This window comes from Typopeltis vanoorti, chromosome 8 (assembly GCF_054136105.1).
Source record: "Typopeltis vanoorti isolate ZY-2024b chromosome 8, IOZ_Tvanoo_1.0, whole genome shotgun sequence".
In the NCBI taxonomy this organism is placed as follows: Eukaryota; Metazoa; Arthropoda; class Arachnida; order Uropygi; family Thelyphonidae; genus Typopeltis; species Typopeltis vanoorti.
This window is the reverse complement of record NC_143556.1, coordinates 147,327,215-147,344,964: the sequence shown is the minus strand read 5'-3', so window position 1 is coordinate 147,344,964 and position 17,750 is coordinate 147,327,215. Positions and strand designations below refer to the sequence as shown.

Here is a 17,750-nt window from a genome sequence, read left to right as displayed (position 1 = left end):
TCCTGCACCAGGGAGAAAACATCACTATCAACAATAACATAGTCAATGAGACTTTTCTTATTCCTAGCCTCTTCTCTCCATGTGAATTTGTGCATATTTTTATGTTGGAACATGGTGTTAGTAATAACCAGTCCATGTCCTGAGCAGAAATCCAACAGATATTTGCCATTATTATTAGCTTTGCTCTTTTCTCCAAATTTTCCCAAAATATTTTTGTATGTCTCACAATCATTTCCTACTCTACTATTTAGATCCCCAACAAGGACCAACTTTTCCTTTTTCATTGTGTCAGTTGCTTTTTCTAAAGCCTCAAAAAATTCCTCCACTTCTACCTTAGTAGAACCTTCTGTGGGACCATAGGCACAAATAAGTCTCTTTGTCCAGTTCCCCATTCTCATATTTGCCCACAATACTCTACTTGAGACTGACTGCCATTCAAGAAGATTAGCCTCGTATTTTGTGTTGAATACTATGGCTACTCCTTCTTTTCCTTGATTGTCATTGCCTGAATATAACATTTTGTATTTATTGCTCAGAAAGATCTCACCAGTTTTGGTCTTTTTTGTTTCAGTCACCCCTATTATGTCGATCTGGTACTTATCTAATTCCTCAGCTAGCTCCATTTCTTTGCCATTCAGGCTTCTTACGTTGATAGTACCGATCTTTAACTCTGGTGATGTTGAGTTGGGGTTTGTTTTCAGATTTGTTCCAGTAGCTGACTTTTCGCTGTTCGCCCTGGTTCCCTGGCGAAAACAACGGGGGCCTTGTTTAACCGGGCGACGACCCAGCCGGCATGAAATTTTGTCATGTTGTACCATCATTTTTTATTTTGGTTTAACCAATAAGAATACAATTTGGTCGGCTAAATCCCAAATTGCCAGCCCATCCTCGTTCGTTCAGTATCAAAGTAGATACCCAACAGGGTGCACCACGAGAAGGTGAGGATTGGACATTAGGTCAGAAGCCCTGGTCGGTTCTCCGCATTCCTTTAAAGGCTATGTGGAGGTCTCCTCTCAGTTATACAGCTTTGACCCTTAAGCACTCCATCAAATTTATTGTGGTAGGATATCGGCAAAATACATCCCATGCTTTATCTTGATCTTTTTTTGGCTGCTTGGCACTCTCAAGTCCAGCAAAGCTTTGGATGAAATGGAAATCGAGACGATGTGTTTGGAACTGCTGCGGTGGCAGCATGGACAATAGAATCTGTGACATAGATTGTCACAGATTCTACTCCACTGCTTCTTTAACAGATGTTTGGCTGAACTGCTTCAGCATTAAATTTAGCAAGTTGGGAATGTGTATTCCAGTCAGCCTGCTCCATTTTCCGTGCAGGAAGACATGGTTGTTGTGAAGACACAGTGCTGATAAGAGGAAAATGACCACTTCCATATGTATTTTCAACATTGGATAATAGTGAGTCCATGGCTGTGCCTTCTTTTTGTAGGTGGAAAGTTCCTCTCCTTTAAAATCCAAAGTCTGGCTTAGACACGCTGACGATGTTATCGCTTTCTGGCCCCTGTAGAACAAGACATTAAGACACTTTCCTCAGCCACCTAAATGAACAACACAAATGCACACAATTCACAATTGAGATTGAAAAGCAGAACACACTTCCATTTCTAGATACACTTGTCACACGTCTTCCTTCTGGCAGTCCTTCCTTTACTGTTTACTGGAAAACTAAACATAACTGGCCAATATATACACATTAAATCCTATCACCATCCAACACAAAAACTAGGTATCATTAACACACTAAAAAACATGGCTCTGAAGATTTGCTCCAATGAACAAGCGCTTAAAGATGAATTAAAAGTTACCTTCCTAAAAATGACTACAGCCAAAATTCTATCAACAAAATAATTCACAAAACCACACTTAAAAAAAAATAAATAAACAGAATATTACAAAAATACAACCTTAATGTCACTTTTAAATCTCTTCAAAATTAAAGAACTTATTCAACTCATCAAAGGATCCACTTCCTCTGCTGGCCCACCCCTGGAGTATACCATATTCATTTCACCTGTAATTTGTCCTATATAAGTGAACAGGACGCAAAATTCCTACCAGACAAAAGGAACATAAATGCACATTAATGATGCCTGATCATGTTTTGTAGAGAAGGCCAATACCTACAAGCTTATACCTACAGAACAAGCTAATTAGTGAATGCATAGTGAAAATTTTAAAACTACTGAATATTTTTTGTTGCCTTTTGGCTTATTAGAAAAATCTCCACTATTCTTGCTTCTCCTAAGGACAAGCTTCCATCTCTTAATTATTATTATTGTACAGGTGCCTCCATGGAGTCCGAAGACTCATCGTGGGAGACCCAAATTATCCACATAATCTATCATACCTCTCCTTGAACCCATTAACATATAAAGCACTCACAAGTGACTCTTGCAACCATTCCACTCATTCGCAATTCTCCAAGCAAAAAAAATCTAGTCCCCACATCCCTACTAACCACACCTTTATTCAACTTCCAGGGATGACTCCCTTGTTTTGCTCTTCTAACCAAGTGCTGAAACATTTCCCCTGCATCAATCTTATAAAACCTTTTAAATGACTTAAATATTTCTATCATATCCCCTCTTTTTCTCCTATCAGCCAATTTCTGCAATCCACACACCCTCAATCTATCTTTATAGAGAACATTCCACAGACTACTTGTTATCCTGGTCACTTGCCTCTGAATCTTCACCACTTCATCCCCAAGAAACCCAGGAAACCAGACGTTAGCAGTAATCCAGATGTGGATGTATAAGGGAGTTATTCCTCATAAAGAGGAATAACTTCCTTATCTCTACTTGTTATGTTCTTCAATAACCAAGTAGGCTACCTTAGCGATATGTCCTCTAAACTTTAACTCTGTCTACCACCACTCCTAAATCTCAAACTTTATCTATTTCCTGGAATACCTTGTCATCAATGTGATACATGGCTTAAATTAAGGGGATATTAAATCCCACATTGTTTTAAAACCGAATAAGAAACTCAAAGATTGGAATCAGAGAGTTTCTTGCCGAATATAGTAAACTATAAAGTATCGGCGAACACTTAGCGTGAGCTAATGCAAGTGACCCTAGTACGTAGTACAATACCGGAAGACTCGTTGCAAAGGTGGGGAAAGTTCAGATCGCTATTCTTAGGTATTTTCCATAATGTAAAAACACATTTCCTAGAAAATGTATGCTGTTATTACATTATGGAGGGAGGTCACTACCCAGATCGGTTTCAGCCTTTTTTGAGGCTTCATCAGTGAGTAGCTAGACCTAATAACAAAGTGTATAGCGAAAAGAACTTATATACTCTGCGAACGAGTTTTCCTCACTGATGAAGCCTCAAAAAAGGCTGAAACCAGTCTGGGTAGTGACCTCCCTCCATAATGTAATAACAGCATACATTTTCTAGGAAATGTGTTTTTACATTATGGAAAATACCTAAGAATAGCGATCTGAACTTTCCCCACCTTTGCAACGAGTCGTCCGGTATTGTACTACGTACTAGGGTCACTTGCATTAGCTCACGCTAAGTGTTCGCCGATACTTTATAGTTTACTATATTTGGCAAGAAACGCTCTGATTCCAATCTTTGAGTTTCTTATTCGGTTTTAAAACAATGTGGGATTTAATATCCCCTTAATTTAAGTAATGTTTTCTGCTGAAATGAAGCTTATTAGCTCTTTATACTTAAGTGATACATGGCTTTATAATCTGTTTATCCCAAAATGCATAACTTTACATTCTTCACATTAAACTGATACCCAGTATCTTTTGCCACTATTTTACTCTACCTAATTTTGCATCATCAGCAAACAACTGAATATTATCTTTCAGGTTATTTCCTATATCATTTATGTACAAATTAAACAGCAATAATCCCAGCACTGAACCCTGTGGTATACCATTAACTTCACCTGTTTTTGCCTCAATTCTGCCTCTCCATATATCACCTTTTGATATCTGTCTAGCATTATTATCATCATCATCAGAATTATAATGTTCATTAAGAGATTGTTAACAGAGGATGATGCACTCATAGGACTAAACTATGATGGTAATAGTAGTCAGGGCTTGACAAATACGCTCATCCACTCACCCATCGCAAGCAGATTTTTCCTGCAGGTAAGTAGCTGCAGAGAATGTATGAAATAGAAATTTTTTTTTTTTTTGTTTAATAAAAAAAAAACACATTTTTTTTTTTTTAAAGCACAGAAGAATACACATACATATAATTTAGGTTCATTCTAGTATCACAGATCAAAGTAACAAGTTAGAATTTTCAAAAAATCAATGTTGTTTTTACTCTTCTTCATATTATTTATAGACTTCTTTTAATGGTTATCACACAATAGAAATGCTCTCCAAACAGCAATATAGCAGTAATCAAATGAGTACTTTTTTTTTTGTGACAAGTAGGATTTTACATAATTTCCCAACCTGTGGTTATAGCATTTTTCAAAAAATAAAAAGATAAGAAAAGGTAGGGTATTATCGATGATTTCAGAACTGTTATGTCCTCTCGATGTGGAATTTAAAGAAAGCAATGATAAATGGCTTCTCATTTGGTATAAGGTTGAAATATACATAAATTTTAGATATTTAGTATAAGACAGGAAATCCAGAGGGAGATGATTATGAAATATTGAGACAAATGAGACTGGGTGAGAGAGACAGGAGGATGATAACAATGGATGATTTCAACTGTCAAAGCATTAAATGGAAACAGGAAAGGACATGAGAGTAAGGAGACTAAATTCCATGACCTGCCCAGAGACAACTATCATATGCAGCAAGCAGCCAAAGCAACACATGACACATGAATGTTGGACTCAATAATACCACCCCACACTGTGACAACAGAAGACACCACCAAGATGCCACGAATTGGGGAGAGCAACCATGCAGCTCCAAAATGGAGAGTGGCTGGGCAGGCACAAGCCCCACAGAACAAGAGAAGTGTGAAACTACAGAGAAAGGAACCACAATAAATTAAAGAAACAGATTGGTGATGTGCATTATTCAGGCATTTACCAGATTCCTTGTCCTTGTGGGTTATTTTATTTTGGACAAACAAGATCTGCTTTTATTCAGTTCAGCTAGAAAAGTCCTATATTAAATGCCATGCGCCTGAACTTATGGAACATGCTATTGACACTAAACAGAACTCACCAGAACAAGACACGAGTTCTTCATAAAAGTCGTTTCCTCACAGGACAGCTTTATAAAGAAACATGTGATGAGACTTTACTTCACTGTTCTAAGTTAAGCAGATCCAATGGTAAACGTCTATCCTCTAAATGGGAGATAGTACTCTTTAAATCAGCTAATCTTTCCTAACTTCAGTCCCCCCCGTGAGTTTCCCTCTGGTTTTATAATTCTTTTCAACCCACAGAGTGTTATGCACATTAAAGTCACCCATTAGGAGTATAGGTTGAGGCAGATGCATTATGAAATTATCGAGTTCTGTTTCATTTATTCAGAATCTGGTGGTAAATATACTGAGCATACTGTGAATAGAAACTCCCAACAGATAGGCAAATCACTACTGCTTCCAGAGCAGTATTAAGCTAAACACGATGGAATGGAGTATGACTGCCCATGAGAATTGCTACTCCCCCGATGAGCAGAGCTATCTCCAGTTCTGTCCTTGTATACAACAGTGATATTCCTGAAGATAGGGTTTTAAATGTTTCCTGCAGACCGAAACAAAAACGTTTGTGTTTCTGCAGCAGGTGCTTGATATCATCAATATTCTGGCGAAACTCATGATAATTCTATTGCAAAAATTTTCCTATTGCTTAGACTTCACAGACTTGTCAAATTTCTGGGGGGGGAGGGGTTGAGGGTTTACCCTTGTCAGGTTTATATTTCTCATTAAATTTTTTTTAAGTATGGATGACTGGTATTCATCTCCTCCTCTGGAAAAAATATCCAATACATCTTCTGATGTATCAGGATCACTGGGTAAGTTCATGTTACCTTCAGTGGATACAGAAGTATCCAATTTTTCTGTGGGAGGGTCTGGTGGCTTGTCTTTAAGTGACACAATCATGATCGTAAAGTTCAGGTATGGTGAAATTGTCAAATGGTAGAAGAGACATGCGAGTTTGAGTTGTTGCTGATATTTCTCAGTATAAGAGGATCTCAGAGCAGGTGTGGTGGTAGCTAACTTTCTTTTTGCATCCTCATATAATATATTTTGTTCGGTTCTTATTTTTTGTATTTCTTTCTCATCTTTCCACTTCTGACATGTACAGGAGTATGCTGGATGATTTCCCTGACAGTTTACACATTTAGCTTTTTTGGCAGAGCAAGACTGGTTATCACACTCTTTACTACCACATCAGGCACAGGTGGCAGAGCCATGACAGGCAGTTTGGACATGTCCAATCTAACAGGGCAATTGAGATACTCTGCTTTAACAGATGTTAGAGGTGACTAGGTGTATCAAATGTAAGGATTATGTTTCTGATTGGAACCAGGTGACCATCCCCACAGATCAGGATGTGCTTCATATCTGTCACCCATTGTCTTTAAGCTCTGAACACATTTCTTCACCAGGAAGATCTAGGAGATCCCATTCTCAGCTCACTCCTCTACAGGAATTGAGTGTTTTATGAGGGTGTTACTGTTTATTTCACTTCTTGATGTAGTTCTGAGTAGTTTTTCAGAATGTTATTGACATGTTGTTTCTACAAGGATGTCACTTCTTAAATGTTTTGGGAGAACCTGCCAGTCCTTCTGGACTCTTTTGAATGAAGAAAGGGTAATATTTTTCTTACTGGCTTTTCACCTGTTGCATGGATGATTAGAAAAACTGGAGTATGCTGGATGATTTCCCTGTTATATTTGTACTGATTTGTGAAAGGGTGCATGGTGGCCATGGAGTGGGAATGATGAACCAGGAAGGAGAGAGGGTTGTGAACTTTGCAGTAGCGTTTGATCTGGCAATTGTGAACTTGTTTTTCTACAAGAGGGAAGAACATTTGATAACATTTAGGAGTGGTAACAACAGTTTACAAATTGACTACATTTTGACTAGAAGAAAACATCTTAAGGTTGTGACAAATTGTAAAGTAATTCCAACAGATCAAGTAGCATAGCAACACCGACTGCTGTGTGCAGACTTTAAAATAAGATCGAACATAAGAACCTCTGGATGCCATGGGATGAAGACAATTAAGTGGTTTCGCTTAAAAGAGGAGAGTGTGAGGAATCGTTTTAGGGAGAGGGTGTTAGAGAGGATTTCGGATGAACTGGAAAGTGTACAAGATTGGTGGAAACAATTCAAAAGTAATCCTGAGCTGTGCAGTCGAGGCGCTTGGTGAGACATCTGGAAAGATTAGAGAGCAGCAGAAGGGTTGGTGGTGGAATAATGATGTACAAGTGGCAGTGACAGCTAAGAAGAAGACAAAGCAGAAGTGGGATGAGTCAAGAGTGGAAGAGGACAGAGGTGTACAGAGAGAGAAAGCAAGAAGCCAAGAGAGTTGTGGCACAGGCGAAGGCCATGGCATATCAAGATCTGTATGATCAATTAGAAACAAAGGAAGGACAGAGAAAAATTTACCAACTAGCAAAATGTAGAAATAAAGCAGCAAAGGACATCTTACATGTGAGGCAGATCAACGATGCTGAAGGAAGAGTATTATGGAGGGATGTGGACATAAGAAACAGATGGAAAATATACTTTGAGGGACTTTTGAATGAGAAAAATGCAAGGACTCACAGAAGAGATGGGCAGCCTTCTGGGGGGATGGTGCAGAACATCATCAGTAGAGTGGAAGTGACGGAGGCCATGAAGAGGATGAGGAATGGAAAATCAGTGGGCCCCCAACAGAATTGCAGTGAAGGCATGGAAGGCACTGGGGGAAGAGGGAATTGATCTGCTGTGGGACCTGTTCATGAAAGTTTGCCAACAGGAAAATATACCTGAGGAATGGAGGGAGGGTACTCTTGTTCCCATCTACAAGGGTAAAGGGGATGCACAAGACTGTAAAAATTACAGAGGAATAAAGTTGATGTCCCACACAATGAAAATCCTAGAAAGGGTTCTTGATGGTAGATTGAGGAAGGAGGTGGAGATTGCAAAGGAACAATTTAGCTTCATGCCTGGTAAATCAACAACAGATGCCATCTTTGGGTTACGGCAGATGATGGAAAAGTATCGAGAGAAACAAAGGGAGCTACATCTGGCAATTATTGATCCGGAGAAAGCATATGATAGAGTGCCAAGGCAAGAAGTCTGGAGGTGTCTGAGGGAGAAGAAGGTGCCGGAGAAATATGTCAGGTTGTTGCAGGAAATGTAAAGAAATGTGAAGACAAGTGTTCGGACCTGTCTGGGACAGACAGAAAGTTTTCAAGTAACAGTTGGCTTGTATCAAGGGTCAGAGTTAAGTCCGTTTCTGTTTAATATTGTGATGGAGGTGGTAACAGAGGAAGTGAGAGAAGATGCGCCTTGGACAATGTTGTATGTAGATGACATCTTGCTGTGTGCAGATTCAAGAGAAGAAGCGGGAACTAAACTGGAAAGATGGAGAAAAGTACTGGAAGAGAGAGGTATGAGACTGAGCAGAAGTAAGACAGAGTATATGTGTTGCACAGTGGGTGGCGGCCAGGAGACAGATCTGGAGCTGGAAGGAAATGTCATCAGGAAGGTGAGAGACTTTAGATACTTAGGTTCAACAGTGGAAGAAGATGGAGGAGCTGAGAAGGAAGTGGGATGCAGGATACAAGCGGGTTGGAGGAACTGGATGGAGATGGCTGGAGTGTTATGCGATAAGAGGGTGCCGATCAATTTGAAAGGCAAAATTTATAGGACAGTAGTGAGGCCAGCTATGACATATGCTATAGAAACTGTGGCCCAGAGGAAAAATAACATCAGCAGGATGAAAGTAGCAGAGATGAGAATGCTTAGGTGGATGTGTGGTGTGACCAGAAAGGATCGTCTGAGAAATGACTATGTCAGGGGAACAGTGAAAGTTACGAACTTAGCAGCGAAAATACAGGAGGCAAGGTTTAGATGGTTTGGTCATGTGATGAGGAGGGAGGACGAATATGTGGGAAGAAGGGCCATGCAGATGGATGTGCAAGGAAGGCAGAAGCATGGGTGGCCAAAGAAGAGATGGAGGGAGCTGGTAGAAGAGGACTTGAGGATGAAGAACTTGGATGTGGTGACAGCCCAAGACAGGAAGGTGTGGAGGAGACTCATTATCAACAGTGACCCCACTTAAGTGGGAGAAGCTGCAGAAGAAGAAGAAGAAGAATTTGTACTGATATCACGCCTTTTGTTTTTTACTTCTGTTATTGAAAGATGTACCATAGTTATCAATACTTGGCTGGGGTTTTTGTTAAGGCCCCCTGAAATGATCAAAATGAAGAATTCATGCTCGAATGGTTTTTTTTTGTTCAGTGCCAGAGCTCCCCACTCACCACAGAGCCACACAAATGCCCACTGACCAGCAAGTAATGAATGCGCTCAGTAGTAAAACACCAGTAACCCTGGCATTTCACTCCTGAGTATATGAGTCTCACAACAACACTAAGGCCATGTCCCTGGAACATGGGGAAGGAGACTTACTGCAATAACCTTGAGTCCTGCAGACAAGCTCACTAGCCGACTGATCTTGGCCAGACCATCCAGGATCACCTGCCTTGCCAAAGCAGAGGCCAAAGTAGTGCAAGGATCTCTCTTTCCTGATGTTCATGGATTGCAGCACATGGCAAACACAGCAGTAAGGCACTGATTCCTAGTGATGGTAGTCTGGAAGATAGGCTAGCAACATAGGAGACATAGGAGAGGTAGAAAGAAGAATATATATATATATATATAAAGAAAAGCAAAGAAAAAGAGGAGAAACTGCATGTGAGGCACCTCTACCGCAAACAGGTGCCTCACATGCAGGTATAAAATTTGATGTAGCTTGGAATTTTACAAGCGCTTTACATCGACTTTTACAGAGATCACATCTCAAAAGATTGTGTTGTAAAAATAACCTTTGTATAAAGAATGTATATAATCCATTGGGAAATTAACCTGCTCAACTGTAGTAAACAACGAATGTCCAAATTTAGTAACAAGAGTAAATGCTGTGTCACTGGAAACTGTATGTTATTGTTTTAACTAAGTGCTTTGGAAACCTTTGTTCACAAGCTCTGTGTATGCCCACCTTCAAGGCCATCGTTAAAAGCGTCGGTGCAGTTCAAACAAGGTTCCGCTATCCGACAAATAGGATTTTTGAAGTGCACTAGGAGAAGAAAGAAATGGTCGGTTTGAGTAAGAGATCGAGGAGTCGTGCCGAATTCTTCAGAGATCTCAACCCTTCATACAATGTCCCGGAGAAGGGGAGATAAAAGGGGGTAGAGGAGAACATCGAACATTGGTAGTCGGAAATAGAGGACACGACTACACGGCTAGGACACACCAGGAGTTGGGGAGAAGCAGAGAAGGACAGCGGTCCACCTAAGGCTGTCTAGATCTAGGACATTGCTGTGGAAGTGCCGGAAGCTATTACCCAAGGAGCAGACTTCAGCGCCCGGAGAAGAATGCACTGCCATCTGAACTAGACCGTATAAGCTCCGCATGTTGGATCTTCTCGCAGGAGCCCATGAGTCCCAGAAACAAGCATTCCAAAACTCCGCCAACACCTTGATGAGACGCCGGCAAAACAAGACACTGTAGGAAGAAAAGTTTGAGAACACTAGAGCAGAACCTTGAATGAGTGCGTGACCCAGATGACAGAACCTATGTGAGTTTGTTCCATTTATATGTTCTATATTTCTTTTATGTAATCTAGGAGAAATAATTTAGATGGACTGATAAGATATAAGGTACTAGGAATAACCAGTGTCTATAAGGAAGCTTTTTGGCTTGTTAGTAATTGGGATACACTTGTGTAATAACTTGGTATAACAAATTAATTCCTTCTTGAATAGATTAGAATTTTTTATTCAATAAGCAGAGAAGTAAAATGAATACTTATGCTGTATAGTTTGTTTAGAATTGCAAAGGGAAGTTTTTAATGCTAAATTTTATGGATAGGTGGAGAGAGTAACTGCCCTATTGTTTAATTGATGTACTTATGTGTTAGCATAAATAAAATGTGTTTTGTTTTATATCAATAGAGTGCTGCCTGATCTTTTGAATTACAATGCACTGTTTCTAAATAAACTCGGACCTGAGAATGGGAAACAAATAACGTATTAGAAGCAAAATTTTAGTGCATGTGGACCACGACTGTTTATGCTATTTTAATTAAAGGAATTTATGCTAGAGAGAGAGAGAGATCTGCCGGCCATATTACTGAGTCTTATGCCGAGAAAGGAATACTGTTGGCGCAGTCTAAACAAATAAATTTTCCAGTACTCTTAGGCATATGACAAGTAGTGCGAAAGGTGGATAAATTTTGTATGAAAGAGTAAATCACTAAGGAGACACAAGGTAGATTAAGAAATTAGTAGAGATAGAGAAAAAATAAGATATTATAAAGGCACAGCAGATTAAAGAAATTAAAGTATGCAATAAGAGTAAAAAATAAGTAAAACTGTAAGGAAACAAAAAGAGAATGCCCCCTTTTACAAAGGCACAGCCAACAACATAATAATAAAGTAGTAATAATATATAGAGCCAAACATAGAATCGTTTACACAGGGGTCCTGACAGGACAAAAGGATACTGCAAATATTAAGAGGTTAAGTAAAAGCACAGACATAGCTACACAACCGCAAGTGAGTATGATTGAGTACGCAAAAAAGGATGGCAATAGAGCAGCACTTTGGGACTCCATCTACAGGAAAAAATGGTACAAACTTGGAGGAAACAAGATTAGCAATTAATAAAAGCAAATTCTGAAAAACACAATCTTAGCAGAAAATTAGCAAAATGGGCAGAAACTGAAAATAAATTAGAAACTTGGATAACAAAGATTGGTTTGCTGCAAACCAGAAATGATTATTCAACAAGCAAAATTATTGGCAACAGAAGGAAATATCATTTATTTTACTGGATCACCACAATAGTGCTTTAGAATTATGAAGAGAAATTATTTATGCATTTACTAAAATAAAGAGCAAAAGGGTTCAGTTCGGCGATGCAAAATTACATAATTTTGCATGTTAGATCCAGCATTATTTCAAAGTCAAATGTAGAAACTATGAAAGTTTGTAAAAATAAGTTGACCAGAGAGCTTACGGGAATACACTCAATGGCATTCACGAATTGCCGTAACACGGACTACTTAGAAAACAAACGCTGCCCAAGCGTCTATATATTCGCTTTTACGAAACTTTCATGAAGTGAAACCTGAAATTATTATAAAATCTTTTCAAAAATGTGGCATTAGTAATTCTCTTGAGGATACAAAGGATGACTTATTTCAAGACAGCAATGACTTGGTTTTTGATGAAGAATCAAGTTCAAAAAATTTTGAGGATGGAAATGAATAAAGATTTGAAAAAAGATTAATGAAATTTATAAAAATTATTATGTGTTAAATTTTGATGATTTAAGATTTAAGAATAATTTTTTTTAATCTAATAAATGGATAATACACATCTTAAAATTTAAAATGAAAAAAAAAAAAAAATATATATATATATATATATGAAAGATTTGATGCAAAATTCATGTGTCTTATACTGAAAAAATGTTTTCTCCCCCAAATTCGACATGAAAAATCTGATGTGTCAAATATAATGGTGCATCTTATAAGGCAAAAACACACAGTAATTCAATTCCTGTTGTAAAAGGTTTCAATGGAACAAATATTATGAACAAGATGTAACATGGTTTTAATGGGTCCAATGTTTTTGACTAAGATGATATGAGAATTGGCATGGATAAAAACGATCAGTATGTTTCTTTTCTGAAAACAGAAAATTGTAAACTACCATCTGTTAGACAAAGAATTAAAATATCTAAAAATGCTAGTTAATCTGTTGTTTTTATTTATTTTTGAAATGAATAATTTTAAATCTGATGCTGAACCTTTCCACATTGCAAATATGTCATATACATATCCATACCATACTGTTAGGAGAAATGTCTTTAAGAAGACTATCTTCAAAATGTTCCATGTAGTAATTTGCATGGGTAGGAGAAATAACACTACTCATGGCTGTTCCTTCAGCTTGTTGGTATAATTTGTCTTGTACACCGAGATAACCAGAATGGATTACAAAGTCAAAAAGTTTAATGATATCAGGAGAAAAATATTGTTTAAATAAATGAATAGTATCTGCCAAAGGAATGTTGTGAAAAGAGATACTATATCAAGACTAAATAAAATATATAAAGGTTCTAAATGTATATTACAAATTTCAAATCTACGGAATTCTTGCTATGAGAAGTAGATTTTCCAGTAAATTAAGATAATAACATAGATAAGTATTTAGAAACTTTATATGTGGGACAGCCAATACAAATCTTCTACTGGTTTTAATGGAATACATGGTTTTTGAATCTTGAGGGAAGACAGATGAGCATGAAAAATTTTATGAGAACACTATGTTTTTAATGTTTGTTTATAACAGCAAAAAATATGTTTGATTTTTTTCATAAACATAATTCAAGATATATAAGTGCTAGAAGCAAAAGCAGTAAACAGTTGTACCATCAATAAAAAAATATTTAAAAAAATGATCTTTACATATCATTTATAAAATCCATGAACTTGTCCTACACAGACTAGTAAATATACTAATATAGAAGTAGTTAATATGTTTGCTTCAAAATTGGTAGTTAGTTATACAAGGTAAAAATTAGTTATAGCATAACAAAAACTTATAAACTGACCAAATCTGGGATTAATCATCTGACTATGATATATTAGCCATGGTAGTGTACACCCAGACTCCCTTCTGACTAATGAGATATTTGATTGACTGGTGAACCAGCATAAAATTTATCACATCCTCCTTACATAAGTTTTTTATTTTTATCAGTTAATTTACAATCAATTACATAGTTTTCACAAATGAATGCCCAAATTATGTCAATCTTTGTTACACATCTGATTGTTCAAAGTAAGATTTTCAAAATCTGCCTTTTTTTTTTTTTTTTAATCTATCTACCTACCTAAGTGAAAAAAAAAAGACTAGTAGGAAAAAAGGTTAGTTTGGAATAGGGGTGCTCATTATAAACAGGTAAATCCAATTAAGTATAATTTAACTTATTTTATTTTTTTTATTAAACATACATTACCATCAGCATGATTACTGGAAATGCTTATGAATTGATTTAACTAGCTGATTTTGGAAAATCATGCATATGTTAAATTGAAGCATATAATTGTGATCATTATGAAAACAATTTATGCAATAGTATATAAAGGATTCTTTAAAAATTTTTGAAATATCTTAAGGGTGATGTTCCATTAACACTTACTGATTTGCGGAATGGTAATGCAATTTGCCTTCGAAGAACGTGGAAATAATTAGCAGGTGTACTACAGTTTACTACTTGCATATTGATATCATGCAACTGTCTTATGGCAAAATCTTCATCTATTTCCTAAAGAAAAAGAAAGTACTTAAGCTTGAAATTTCATCTTTATTTTATGGAACAACAATAACATGAATCTTCTATTAACTGTATACCTAATTTAAGTCAAATTGTGTGCAAATCATTCAATGAACTTTATGGTAGTTTGTAAAAGTGAGAGAACACATTACATCAGGGTTTGCTATAATGAGCCTAGGGTAATGCTCTTGTAAATTATTAAGGTTTTGCTATATGTTTGAAAAAAGAGTTTAAGGCATAATTCTTAGTAGCACTAAAGTCGTAAACATAGCACCAATATTAATAATTTGAAATTTGAATGAAGAAAAATGAAAATAATCCAATATTTGAGAAAACAGATTGCTGAAGGTTTTTTTTTTTTTAAACCCTTTTACAGATAAGCACTAGAGAAATGAGGTTGTTGAAAGTCATGTCTTTAATGGTCCATTGGAGTAAAAATATTATGGAATCATTTAATAGACTGTGCTTATATTTTTTATATCAACTTTAAACAGGAAACATCATAAAACCAATAACAGTGCCACATGTGGGTAAGTGGTTAAGGAGAAGGAAAGAATCTATTAAAGTTGGTCTTGAAAAAATGAGGTTTGTAGCTATTCCAAAGAGCAGAGGTAGTAGAATGAAGAAAGATATGAGAAGTTGGTTTAATGTCAGAAGTTCAATTATATTTGGAGATGAATGCCAATCATGTTTTTACAAGATCAAGAAAGTGGATGAATGGTAGTGGCCAATTTAGTGGAACAGAGCCCATGAAGTACCTATAAAAAGGCAAAATGCAGAAACACGGTACCTTTGAGAAAGTGACTGGAGGGAGACTGTGAGACAAAGGTCACCTATTAGGCAAATTGCCCTCTTCTGTATACAACCAACCAAGAATTCTTAGAAATTTTGGGTGAACCATCCCAAATGTAAGAAAAATATTCTAAGGATAATTGGATTTTGGGCTTATCAAGTATTATGAGCCATGCAGGAGGAAAGTACTCTTTGAATGAAAAGAATATAAAGTTTGTTGGAGGGTGAGGAGGTTAAGGATGGGATGTTTATGCCAGGATCAGTCAGATATGAAAGTCAGCCCTAGAGGAGATAGGTTGGTTATTTTATTGGCACAAGGACAGCAAAGGTCATACAGCACCAAATCAAAGGTTACAGCAGTACACAAAGTGACAAATAGTAGTAAAAAGAAAAATTAGTAAATAAAATAATGCTATGTATAAAAAGCAAATTTTAAATAACTAATTCACTATCAATACTATACATAAATAGAATTTATAATCAAATAGGGTTGTATAAATTAATTCTTTATAAAAAGTTAAGATTCATGTGTTGAGGAATGAAATTTTTGGATAAATGATGGAGACAACTGTTACATTTTTCATATAAAGATGAATCAACAGTAAATGTGTAAATGGGTAAATGTGTAAAATGACTGTGACTTATGCTGAGCCTAGCAAGAACAACTTCCTCTCTTCTGTTTTTACATTCACTAGACTGCCAATGCTTAATTTCATGCCATTTGTTTGTCAGTACTTCTTGCCATCTTATAAACTGTCTGTAGTTTGTAATGGGAGATTCAAGGAAAAGTATGAGATGATCTAGTAGCAGCATCTGCAGACTCATTTCTCTTAATTCCAATGTGGCTGATAATCCAGCACAGCTGAATATCAAAATTAAGGACCTTCAAATTTGTATAACAATTTTAAAATCCTCACAAAGCACTGGATATGAACTGTACAAAGGAGAAAAGAGAAGACCACCTATAAGGAATTCAATGAAACTGTGTAAATTATATATTTTTGGTAGCAGTTTTCTTTTATGGGCACAAGGACAAGCTAAATGATATGCAACTCTGCTGTATAATTACTGCAATCAATGGGATCTGATGTAATAAGGGCAGGCAAAAACAGCAGCACAACCAACACAGGTCTTAAACCATCAGTGTAGATGGACAAGAATTCAGAGTGGGTTGCTCCATGCACATTAAATAGTTACATGATGGAAAATGAGACTTGTGTAGTTTACAAAGTGAGAAGTTGCAGGATGGAATGTAAACAGGCCAACACAGAATGATAAAAAAATAGCATTTATTAACTTATTTCTGGTATATTATATCCAAGGAACTTTAGTTCTTTGTGCTGCCCGTTATGATTTTTTTAAAACTAATCCCACTGTTAAACCAAATCGTTGTTCCTTGCATGGTCCATTATGATTTTTTTAACTAGTTCCACTGTTAAACAAAATTGTTGTTTCTCATACTGTAACAAATTGTTTTTGTGCTCTGAAGATGCTGGATATAATACCAACGATTTGTCAGAAGAGACAAATGTTTCCATCAAAGTACGCAGAGCAGGTTTGTTTGCTTCAACATGAAGACTTTGAACGAGTGATGTGAATTTTCACCAGTAGCTATTCATATACCAGGATGATGAAAGGATACAACACAGAATGATAAGAAAATAGCATCAGAGTGTTTTCCTCAATGCAGAACTGTAAACATGAGAAGACTCATAATGTCCTCTACAGAATCCCATTCTGTAGAGGACAGGGTGCAAGGATATTCAATGCCCTTTTGTACTTTTCTCTAAGCTCATGAATGTGTGCAAGGAATGTAAGCTTTCTGTCAAAGATGAGTCACAAGAACTTGGCCTCTGGTGCTTACTCGAATAATACTTTGTCCATTCTTAATTCATGATCTGAGTGAAGAATAAGTTTTCAGAAAAAGTGAATAGAGAGACAATTTTTTCTGCTGCAAACTTGAATCCATTACTAAAGCCTATGAAGAGACAAGACTGATTACATACTGAAGTTATCTTTCGGTTACTCTCATAATACAAGAGTAACAGTCAATTGTGAAGTCAACATAAACAATATTGTCTACTGTGCTAAAAAGTTGCTCAGTGACTGAATAAACATTAATTGCAAAGTGTCACACTGTGGGATACCTTGTGCTTGATATAGCTGAGATAATGTGCTTCCTACTCAGATGAAGAAGATTTGACTGGACAGAAAGAGTTTTAAATAAAAACAGGAAGGTGTCTGATTTGTATTTCTTTTTCATCCTTTCACTACTGCCATGCATGGGAGTAGGCTAGCTGATCTCCCTGACAGTTGATACATTTAGCTTTCTTGGCTGAGCAAGACTGGTTATCATGCTTTATACTGCTACATTGGGCACAGGTAGTAGAGCCAAGACGGGAATTTTGAGTGTGGCCACATTTCTAACA

General features: G+C 36.8%; 1 protein-coding gene across 1 annotated transcript in view; it reads right to left on the bottom strand.

Moving 5' to 3' along the window:
- Positions 1 to 17,750, bottom strand: part of LOC150104414 (2-oxoglutarate dehydrogenase complex component E1-like) — a 596,096-nt gene that overhangs the window by 91,506 nt on the left and 486,840 nt on the right. The window contains exon 18 of the mRNA XM_090396361.1: positions 14,395 to 14,520. Within this exon, the coding sequence (XP_090252487.1) occupies positions 14,395 to 14,520 (126 nt within the window). The remainder of the gene's footprint in view (positions 1 to 14,394; positions 14,521 to 17,750) is intronic.